Source organism: Stegostoma tigrinum, chromosome 8, assembly GCF_030684315.1.
Source record: "Stegostoma tigrinum isolate sSteTig4 chromosome 8, sSteTig4.hap1, whole genome shotgun sequence".
Lineage (NCBI taxonomy): Eukaryota > Metazoa > Chordata > Chondrichthyes > Orectolobiformes > Stegostomatidae > Stegostoma > Stegostoma tigrinum.
In genome coordinates, this window is record NC_081361.1 from 63,140,352 (window position 1) to 63,151,551 (window position 11,200).

Sequence of the window (11,200 nt, forward strand, 5' to 3'; positions counted from 1 at the left end):
GTACCAGTCATGTCCCTGAAATTAATTATCTCTGCTTTGGTCAATAGTGAAGGACTAGAGGGTTTAACTACGAGTAAGGCAGTTAGAGATGCAGGAGCTAGTAGTGCAAGAGCCTCAGCCCCTGTCCTTATCCAACAGATTCAAGATTCTTATTCCTTGTATGCATAAGAGTGAGGACAGTAGGGAGGATGAGCAAAATGTCCATAGCCCTATGCTACAGGGAGCCAATCGAGTCAGGAAGAAAGGAGAAATATAGCTATAACTAGGGACAGTATACTTAGGGGAATAGACACTGTTCTGTATAACCAAGATCAGGAGTCCCGAAATGCTGTGTTGTGAACCTAGTGACAAGGTTAAGGATATCTCACCTGGACTGCAGATGAACATGGTGTGCGAGGGAACAGGTTCAGTTGTCATGTCTCAACAATGTAGGTAGAATGAAGAAGGAGGTTCTGCTGCAGGAATATGAGCAACTAGCTGTTGATTTAAAAGGCAGAATCACAAAGGTAATCATCTCTGGATTACTACCTGAGCCATGAATTAATTGATGTAGGATCAATTAGACGAATGAATGACTCAGAGATTGGTGTGGGAAGAAACAGGTTTGAATTCTTGTAAAACACTACACAAATTTTTTTTAAAAATAACTGCAGGTGTTGGAAATCAGACACAAAATCAGAACTTACTGGAAAACCTCAGCAGGTCAGGCAGCATTGATGGAGAGAAAGCAGAATTCTGAAGAAAGGTCACTGCACTCAAAAAGTTAACACTGCTATTTCTCCACAGATGCTGCCTGACATGCTGAGTTTTTCCAGCACTTTCTGGTTTCATTTTTGAATTTTTGTAACATTGGCACCAATACTGGGTAAGAAGGAGAGTTTCATTTGGAATAGGGTCCACTTGAATGATGCTGGGCCAGAGTCCTGGTAAATCACAGAACAAGGTATGTTGGTACGGCTTTAAACTAAATAGTGGTAGAGGAGAAGGTGTCTCCTAAATGTTCTCCCACTGACACATGATCCACTTGGCCTACCTCATTTCCAAGAACCAGGTCCAACAATGCATTTTTTTCTGAACTGGTCACATACTGCTGTAGGAAACTCTCCTGAACGCAATTTAGGAACACTTGCCCCTTGCTACTCCCTGCATTACAGTATCCATGTCTATATTTGGGTAATTGAAGTCTCCCATTATTACTATTCTATAATGGCATTTCTCTGTGACTTCCCTGCAGATATATACATCCTCCTTATCCTTTCTACTAGTTGGCAGGTTTATAGACCATAGTAACCTTATTGTTTTAATATGATTAAGTAGAGTCAGTATGGCTTCATGAAGGGGAAATCATGCCTGACAAATGTGCTAGAATTCATGAAGGAGGTAGATAGCAATACAGATAATGAGAAGCACAAGATGTAATATATTTAGATTTTGAGAAAGCATTGATAAGATACGTTAGGCTACTTCACTACATAAGAGCCTATGGATTGGGGATTGACTAACTTTCAAAAGACAGAGTTGGCATAAGGGGAGCATTTTCAGGATGGTAACTTGTAGATAGTGGAGTGCCACAGAGATTAGTGCTGGGGCCATGATTATTTACAATGTATATGAATTACTTAGATGAGAAAAGTGTGTACTACAGCCAAGTTAGTGAATGACACTGAAGTAGGTGAAATGGCAAGTGGTGAAGATGATCAAGAGACTGCAGAAGGATTTAGACAGGTTAGTTGAGTGGGCCAAAACTTGGCAAATGGAATATTATGTGAAAAATTGTGAGGTTATGCACTTTGGCAGAAAAAGAGTGGAACTGAAAATTATTTAATTGAAGAAACACTTCAGAAAGCTACAGAACAGAGGGATTTGGGAGACCTTGACAATGAATCACAAAAAGCTAGCATCTAAGTTCAGCAGGTGATAGGGAAGGCAAATAGTATCTTGACTTTTTCTTCAATGGGCAAGGTTCATAGAGATAGTAATATGTCGATTAATTCCCAATGCCACAGGCTAGTTAGGAATAGGAGGATAGAGCAGATGAATGTGTGGGTGAGGAGCTAATGAATGAAGAAGGTTTCACTTTTTTGGATCATTGGAATCTCTTCTCGGGTAGCAGTGACCTGTATAAAAAGGACAGATTGCACCAGAATTGGAAGGGGAAATTGAGAAACAAATTTGCAAGGAGATCTCCGTTATCTATAAGAATAATGGGGCAGTTATGGTAGGGGACTAACTTTCCAAACATCAACAGGGACTGTCATCGTGTTAAGGGCTTGGGTGGAGACAGATTTGTTAACTGTGTACAAGAAAATTTTCTGATTCAGTATGTGAATGTACGTACTAGAGAAGGGGAAAAACTGAATCTCTTCTTGGGAAATAAGGCAGAGCAGATGACTGCGTTGTCAGTGGGAGACCACTTTAAGGCCAGTGACCATAATACTAATAGTTCTTAAATAGTGATGGAAAAGGATAGACTGCATCTGAAAGTTAAAGTTCTAAATTGGAGGAAGGCCAATTTTGACAATATTAGGCAAGAACTTACAACTGTTGATTGGAGCGGGATGTTTGCTGGATAAATGGACAGCTGGAAAATGGGAAGCCGTCGAAGTGAAATTATGAGCATCTAGAGACGATATGTTCCTGTTAGAATGAAGGGCAAGACTGGTAGGTAGGTATACGGAATGCTGAACAACTAGAGAAATTGAAGTTTTGGACAAGAATAAGAAGGAAACATATGTCAGGTATAGACAGCAGGCATTGAGCAAATTCCTAGAAGAGAATTAAGGCAGTCGGAGTATACTTAAGGATGAAATCAGGAGGGCAGAAAGGGGACTTGAGATACACAAATACAATAAGGACAAAAGGAATAAGGTCCCTTAAAGATCAGCAAGGCCGGCAATGTGGGGAACCGCAGGAGAAGGAGGAAATACTAAATGAGTATTTTGCATCTGCATTTACTGTGGAGAAGCATATGAAAGATAATAATAAACGGGGTGATAAATTGCAACATCTTGAAAAAATGTCCATATTACAGAGAAGGAGGTGCTGGATGTCTTAAAATGCATCAAGATGGGTAAATCCCCAGGATTTGATCATGTGTACCCTAGAACTCTGTGGGAAGCTAGGGAAGTGATTGCTGGGCCCCTTTCTGAGATATTTTTATCATCAGTAGCCACAGGTGAGGTGCCAAGAGACTGGAGGTTTGCTCATGTGCTGCCTCTATTTAAGAAAAGTGGTAAGGAAAAGCCAGGGCACCACAGACCAATGACCCTGATATCAGTGGTGGGCCAGTTGTTGGAGGGAATCTGGAGGGACAGGATTTACATGTATTTGGATATCCAAATACAATGACTGGTTAGGAATAGTCAACATGGCTTTGTACATGGGGAATCATGTCTCACTAACCTGATTGGGTTTTTTGAAGAAGTAATGAAGCAGATTGATGTGGGCAGAGTGGTGGATGTGATCTATATAGACTTCAGTCAGGCATTCGACAATGGTCCTCATGGTAGACCGGTTAGTAAGGTTAGATCACATGGAATGCAAAGAGAACGAGCTATTTGGATACAGACCTGGCTTGACAGTTGAAGACAGAAGGTGGTGTTGGAGAGTCATTTTTCAGACTGGAGACCTGTGGTGTGCCACAAGAATCAGTGCTGCATCCACTGCTTTTCATCTTTTATAGAAATTATTTGGATGCAAACATAGGAGGTTTGGTTAGTAAGTTTGCAGATGCACCAAAATTGGTGGTGTAGTGGACCGCAAGGAAAAGTACCTCAGGGTACAATGGGATTTTAATCAGATGGGCAAGTGGGCTGAGGAGTGGCAAATGGAGTTTAATTTAGATAAAATCCGAGATGTTGCTTTTTGGAAAGGCACATTAGAGCAGCACTTATACACTTAATGGTAAAGTCCTGGGGAGTGTTGCTGAACAAAGAGATCTTGGAGTGCAGGTTCATAGTGCCTTGAAAGTGGAGCCACAGGTAGTGAAGAAGGCATTTGGCATGCTTGCCTTTATTGGTCAGTGCTTTGAGTATAGGAGTTCAGAGGTCATGTTGCAGCTGTATAGGACATTGGTTAGGCCATTTTTGGAATAGTGTGTTCAATTCTGGTCTCCCTGCTATGGGAAGGATGCTGTCAAACCTGAAAGGATTCAGAAAAGATTTTTGAGGCTGTTGCCAGGGTTGGAGGGTTTGAGCTATAGGGAGGGGCTGAATCTGGAGCATCGGAGGCTGAGGGGTGACCTTATAGAGGTTAATAAAATCATGAGGGGCGAGGGGCATGGATAGGGTGAATAGACAAGGTCTTTTCCCCAGGGTGGAGGATTCCAAAACTAGAGGGCATAGGTTTAAGGCGAGGAGAAAAAGATATAAAAGGGACCTAAGAAGCAACTTTTGCACACGGCGTGTGGAACATGTATGGAATGAGCTGCCAGAGGAAGTAGTGGAGGCTGGGACAATGACACCTTTTAAAAGGCATCTGGATGGGTACCTGAATAGGAAGGGTTTTAGAGGGATATAGACCAAATACTGGCAAATGAGACTAAATTATTTTAGGATAGCTGGTTGGCATGGACGAGTTGAAGGGTCTGTTTCCATGCTGTACAACTCAATGACTCTAAATAGAGAGATTTTGCTGAAAACATATGAGGCACCAGTCAGTTCACAAATGGAATACTGTGAACAGTTTTGGGCCTTTTATCTAAGGAAAGCATCAGAGATTCAGAGAATATTCACTCAGCTGATACTGGGTATGGTGGGACTGTCTTAAGAGGTTGCATAGCTGGGCCTGGACTCATTGGAATTTCGAAGAATGAGAGATGGCCTTACTGAAACACACAAGATTCTGAAGGGACTTGATTGGGTAGGTGCAAAAGGGCCTTTTTTCCCCTTGTCAGGGAATCTAGGACCAGAAGATGAAATTTTTAAGATTATTTAAGACAGAGATGAGGATGAATTTCTTTTCTGCGATTGTGAATCAGTGGAATTCTTTCAGAGGCCTGTCAAAGCTGGGTCATTAAGTATATTCACGTCTGAGATTGACAGATTTTGCGTAAAGGAAGGAATCAAGGATTATTAAGGGTGATGCATTTTGGAAGGTCGAATTTGAAAGCTGAGTACAGGATTAAGGATAGGATTCTTGGCAGCGTGGAGGAACAGAGGGATCTTGGTGTGCAGATACATAGATCCCTTAAAATGGCCACCCAAGTGGACAGGGTTGTTAAGAAAGCATATGGTGTTTTGGCTTTCATTAACAGGGGGATTGAGTTTAAGAGTCGTGAGATCTTGTTGCAGCTCTATAAAACTTTGGTTAGACCGCACTTGGAATACTGCGTCCAGTTCTGGGCGCCCTATTATAGGAAAGATGTGGATGCTTTGGAGAGGGTTCAGAGGAGGTTTACCAGGATGCTGCCTGGACTGGAGGGCTTATCTTATGAAGAGAGGTTGACTGAGCTCGGTCTCTTTTCATTGGAGAAAAGGAGGAGGAGAGGGGACCTAATTGAGGTATACAAGATAATGAGAGGCATAGATAGAGTCGATAGCCAGAGACTATTTCCCAGGGCAGAAATGGCTAGCACGAGGGGTCATAGTTTTAAGCTGGTTGGTGGAAAGTATAGAGGGGATGTCAGAGGCAGGTTCTTTACGCAGAGAGTTGTGAGAGCATGGAATGCGTTGCCAGCAGCAGTTGTGGAAGCAAGGTCATTGGGGTCATTTAAGAGACTGCTGGACATGCATATGGTCACAGAAATTTGAGGGTGCATCCATGAGGATCAATGGTCGGCACAACATTGTGGGCTGAAGGGCCTGTTCTGTGCTGTACTGTTCTATGTTCTATGTTCTATGTTCTATTATGGGAAAAAGGCAGAAAAGTGCAATTGAGGATTATCATATTAATCATGATTTCATTGAAAGGCAAAGTAGACTCAATGGACAGAATGGCCTACTTCTGCTCCTATGTGTCATGTTCCTATGGCAATTTTTATGCAACCTGATTTGTCTGCAAACACAATGATTCAGGAAATGTGTGAAAACTTTCTCTTTTTCAACTTCACACCTTACAATGGGCAGACTTGGTATCTGAAAAGGCATTGCTAAGCACTCGAAATTAACACTGAAACTACTCAATAATCTTTTCCTACTTTAGAGTTCGGTTGAGGTTGGTTGGTTCACCGAGCTGGTTCGTTGTTCCGCAGACGTTTCATTACCCTGCTGGGTAACCTCATCAGTGCAGCCTCCGAAGAGGTGTCGGTGTGTTTTTCTGCCTGGTTTTTAAACTCTGGAGCCCGTTGACCTGGATTGCCTCCCTTCTGGTTTTCCTTCGTAGTGGAGTGTATATGGGGTTGAGTTCTATGTGTTTATTGATGGCTTTCTTCATGGAGTACCAGGGTTCTAGGAATTCGCGTTCCTGTCTCTGCTTAGCTTGTCCGAGGATTTTGGTGCTGTCCCAGTCAAGTTGGTGGTTCTCCTTATCCATGTGGCTTGAGATGAGTGAGTGTTGGTCGTGGATTTTTGTAGCCAATTGGTGTTTATATACTCTTGTTGTTAGTTTCCTTCCTATTTGTCCGATGACGTGTTTCTCACAGTCTCTGCAGGGGATCTTATAGGTGACACTGGTCCAATCCATTGCGGGGAGTGGGTCTTTAGTCCTGGGGAGCAGTTGTCATAGGGTTGATGTGAGCTTGTGTCCCACTCTGAAAACCGGAACTGAGGCAATCCAGTTCAACGGACCCCAGAGTTTAAAAACCAGACGGGAAAACACACCGACACTTCATTGGAGGCTGCACTGATGATGTTACCCAGCAGGGTAATGAAACGTCTGCGGAACACCAAACCAGCCCGGTGAGCCAACCAACTCAGTACCCACAACCCGAGCTACAGATCTACTCCCAAACCTAAGAGTTCTGTCTTGTCGTCAATACAGTCAAACATGTTTTTCATATTTTTGTGCTGTAGTGTGAGGTATTGAAACGTGTCTACAACCTTTTTGAGTTCAACGACGGAAACAGGCTTGTGAGGGTGGGGTTAAGCCATTGACAGCATTCACCGCAGTTAGATTTTCTGCTGCACAGACTTCTAAGTTCTTTGTGCAGCAGCAGCTTTTGCGAGCTATAGCCAGTGATTTGACATGCCAGTCAGAAGGCACAGAGCCTCCTCATGGCTGAGCAAAGGTTGATCATTGTGTCCCTTGGTGGAGGAACATACTACCTCCCATTGCATTCAACTTCATTTTGGAGTGATTATCCATAATGTCAAAATGGCACCTAGGCATGCACTAACAGTCAGAATGATCCCACACATTCGCAGACACAGTGTGTGATGTCAGCTGGCAGCACAAAGCCGCAGCAATCTTCTGCATGTAGACCAAATGGTCTTTCCTTAATAGGATATATCTGACCATGTGCTGTACATTCTGGCATCAGCGCCAGTGCATGTGTACACGGACCTAGTGAAGTTGATGCATACCGCTATCGTGCTTCACTACACAGGGAGAGTCCTTTCATAGAGCCAGGAAGCCGTGCCCAAGGACCAGGGCAACTGCTGCCTGCCTTAAACTTGGACATGATGGTGGTGAGGGGTGACAGCTGGTTCTGGGAGGTGGGGTTGAATCAGGTGCAGCAGCAGTCTCCCTGCCGCCGAGCACAGCCCCCAGCTCAGGAACACAGCTCTCCTGGATGGCAAGGAGGAGTCAACACTCAAAACAGCAAAAGTGAAGAGATTCTGCTGATTAATTGAAATTCCACATCTCAGCTCCAGCCTCTATCTCCACAAATGATCACTGCAAATTGTGTTTCCTTTGAAGCACTTAAATGTCTGCATAACACATTCCATATAAAACATGAAAATAAGGCATTTTTTCTGTTGGTACAGGAGGCTATTTTGTTGCATTGTATGTTCTAGCAACACTATAAATTAAAATTGTAATTGAAAAGTGACCAGGTGATTCACTTTGGAAGGAGTAACAGGAATACAGAGTACTGGGCTAATGATAAGATTCTTGGTAGTGTGGACGAGCAGAGAGATCTCGGTGTCCATGTGCATAGATCCCTGAAAGTTGCCACCCGGGTTTATAGGGTTGTTAAGAAGGCGTATGGTGTGTTAGATTTTATAGGGAGAGGGATTGAGTTTCAGAGCCATGAGGTCATGTTGCAGCTGTACAAAACTCTGGTGCGGCCACACTTGGAGTATTGTGTACAGTTCTGATCGCTGCATTATAGGGAAGATGTGGAAGCTTTGGAAAGGATGCAGAGGAGATTTACCAGGATGTTGCCTGGTATGGAGGGAAGGTCTGAAGAGGAAAGGCTGAGGGACTTGAGGCTGTTTTCTCGAGAGAAGAAGGTTAAGAGGTGACTTAATCGAGACATACAAGATGATCAACAGATTAGATAGGGTGGACAGTGAGAATCTTTTTCCACCGATGGCGATGGCTAGCACGAGGGGACATAGCTTTAAATTGAGGGGTGATAGATACCGTACAGATGTCAGAGGTAGGTTCTTTACTCGGAGAGTAGTAAGGGCGTGGAATGCCTTGCGTGCAACAGTGGTAGACTCGCCAACTTTAAGGGCATTTAAATGGTCATTGGATAAACTTAAGGGTGATAATGGAAGAGTGCAGGTTAGATGGGCTTTAGATTGGTTTCACAGATCGGTGCAACATCGAGGGCCGAAGGGCCTGCACTGCACTTGTAATGTTCTATGTTCTGTGTAAAGTTTCAGGATTCAAACTGTTCAGAGAACAACAGGGATTTTAACATCCAATGTAATGGGGTAGGAACAATGGAGTGATTATCTGTGTCCTCACAAGGCCAAGATAACACTCCAGCTGAAACTACTTCCTCAGAATTTCTTTGAGGGTGGCCCAAAAGCTGCTGCTTTCAGAAGAAGTGCTTCTTCGTGTGTATGCAATCTGCACGCCACCTAGTGGCTGTATTTGTGGCATACATTGTCTTGCACAAGGAGATGCAGATTTTGCGTCTTGCAAATTTGTGCTGTAGTGTGGTCTAATTGAACGGCAGTTGGTTGACCTGCACAAGCATTCACTGGATCAGCTAATCTACAGTTACCACTCTGGAACTTTGGCTCCTCCAGGGCATCCTTCTCCTGGACTTCCTATTCTGGCAGTGGGAACATCTGACAACTTTGCCACAACCACAGTTTTGTGTTAATAGAATTTGATTATTGGTGAGTTCACTATATTCTAATTAACCCTGTTTCAGTAATCCAGCTACTTAAATTGATAAAACAGAACTTTGAAAATCATGCAAACCCTTACAGTTTATTAGTTAAGGAGATAAATTGACCAGTATTTCTATTGCTGCCTTGATCTCACTGCACCATTATCAATTTGTACTTCCAGCAATTTGCAGCCCAAAATTGATTGGACTGAAGGGTAATTGAAAATGCAATTCATGCTATTCTCCACAAAATGCCTCATTCTAACAAAAATTTATCGGCAATATGTCATCCACAGTTTCTCTTTCTTCTTTTATATGTGCAGATCTATATCTCCTCTATACATACACCTCTGATTTATTCTCAACTGGTGTGGAAACCCGGGATAGATCTACTTGATGGAAACTGGACGTGGTCCAAACATTTTTTGATTACTTGACACAAAGCAATCGTAGTTTTGCAACTGGTCTAAAAACAGAAGAAAGCTTTGAGGTTATGTTAAAATTTTCCTTTGTGGGACCAGAACCAGATCTACAATGAAGTAGTAGCTTCTATTGTCCTTGAACATATGGGATCTCAACACAATAGAGCAAGCAACTTATTTTGACTTAAACTGGAAATTGGCTGTTAACTGAATAAAGGAAACTGTTTTTTCCATTATAAAAGCAGCAACTCTTACTTTGTTGTGAGTTAATATTTTGATGAAAGACGTAGCTGGATATTAAAGTAAATTGAGATATTGATTTCATTTCATCTGCATGAAAGGCTGCAGTTATGTATTAATCTCAGTCAAAACTGAAACAATCATTACAGTATATGTGATGGTGTTATAGTAAAGTTTCTCACTGCAATAAATGTTGTTTAATGAACACAAAATGATGACTATAATTGTGGTTATGGAAAGTTTTTAGTGTAACTATCATGAGCATTTAATATATGTGCAATCAAAAATGAACATCAAAAATATTAAAAGGCAGTGTGATGATTCAGTAAATGAAAGCACCGATGAGTGCATTCCATTATAAATATGTGGCTGAATTTTATGTTTCAAGTCAGGGATCTCATGTCAGTTGTAAAACGGGGTCTCAAGCATGTGCAGCAGCTTTGAATTTTTCTCAATTTTCCTGGTGGCAGTGCTTGAATGAACCCCTCATCGTGTTTGCTGTTCTATACAGGATGACTGCCCACCCCCTAAAACTGTTTTTCCAGGGGACCAGCAGCTCAACGGTGCCATTTGGAACAGTAACCAAGGCCCTGGACCCTACACAAGGTAGGCTGGCATTTTTAAAATGTGAACAAGATATCAGTGGATGGAAACACCTTTGGCCAAACCAATGGGGATACAGGGTGCTTATGTTCTCTTTCTGCAGTACCCTCTTTGAGTGAAGAAATAGTTTCCCTCTACCACCCCATCCCCTAGTGGAAAAATGAGTAGAAACCCTTCAAATTTTAAAATGATGCTATTGATCTGAACTGGAACTCCAAATTAAGTGATAAGAGTCTAGAACACTTCAAGTTTTTACAATTTTTATTGTTTCTTTCCTCCCCATAAACTGTCACTGTTGAGATTCCCTGCATTCATGTTGATTTCTTTCCCTTCACAGCAAGTTATGAATCCAGGTGATAACCTGTTAAAGTGTCCATTAATGTTTACATCTGCTTCCTGCCTCCTTAAGGCAAGGAGCTTGTCAGAAACCAGAGTTAACATTGGTAAAATGCCCGCATTGTGAAAATACATAAGGGAGCTGATTCCACCATAATGCCCTTAATTTTACCAAATGCCCCGCTGTGATTCCATCTGGGAGCCATTAAATTTCCTCCTTCTAGCACACACACATGGAGCTATATTTTACACTCCTCATGGCAGGCTTAAAACTGCAAACAAAGGTTTGTAAATATGACCCTATGGCCCATCACTATTCACCCATGTCTCTCAAATTTTACAGAGGAAAATGAAGGTGTAAGGCATTTGGTCTGCCCTGGGTCTATTGAGGTCCTTAAATAGCCACTAAAAACTTCATTCTATCCCTGGT

The 11,200-nt window shown here is 42.3% G+C and overlaps 1 protein-coding gene across 1 annotated transcript in view; it reads left to right on the forward strand.

Annotated features, from left to right (window-relative positions):
- The window catches only part of LOC125456528 (uncharacterized), a 100,645-nt gene extending 90,776 nt beyond the window's left edge, over positions 1–9,869 (forward strand). The window contains exon 11 of the mRNA XM_048539725.2: positions 9,493–9,869. Within this exon, the coding sequence (XP_048395682.1) occupies positions 9,493–9,566 (74 nt within the window). The 3' untranslated portion in view covers positions 9,567–9,869. The remainder of the gene's footprint in view (positions 1–9,492) is intronic.
- The last annotated feature ends 1,331 nt before the right edge of the window (positions 9,870–11,200 follow it).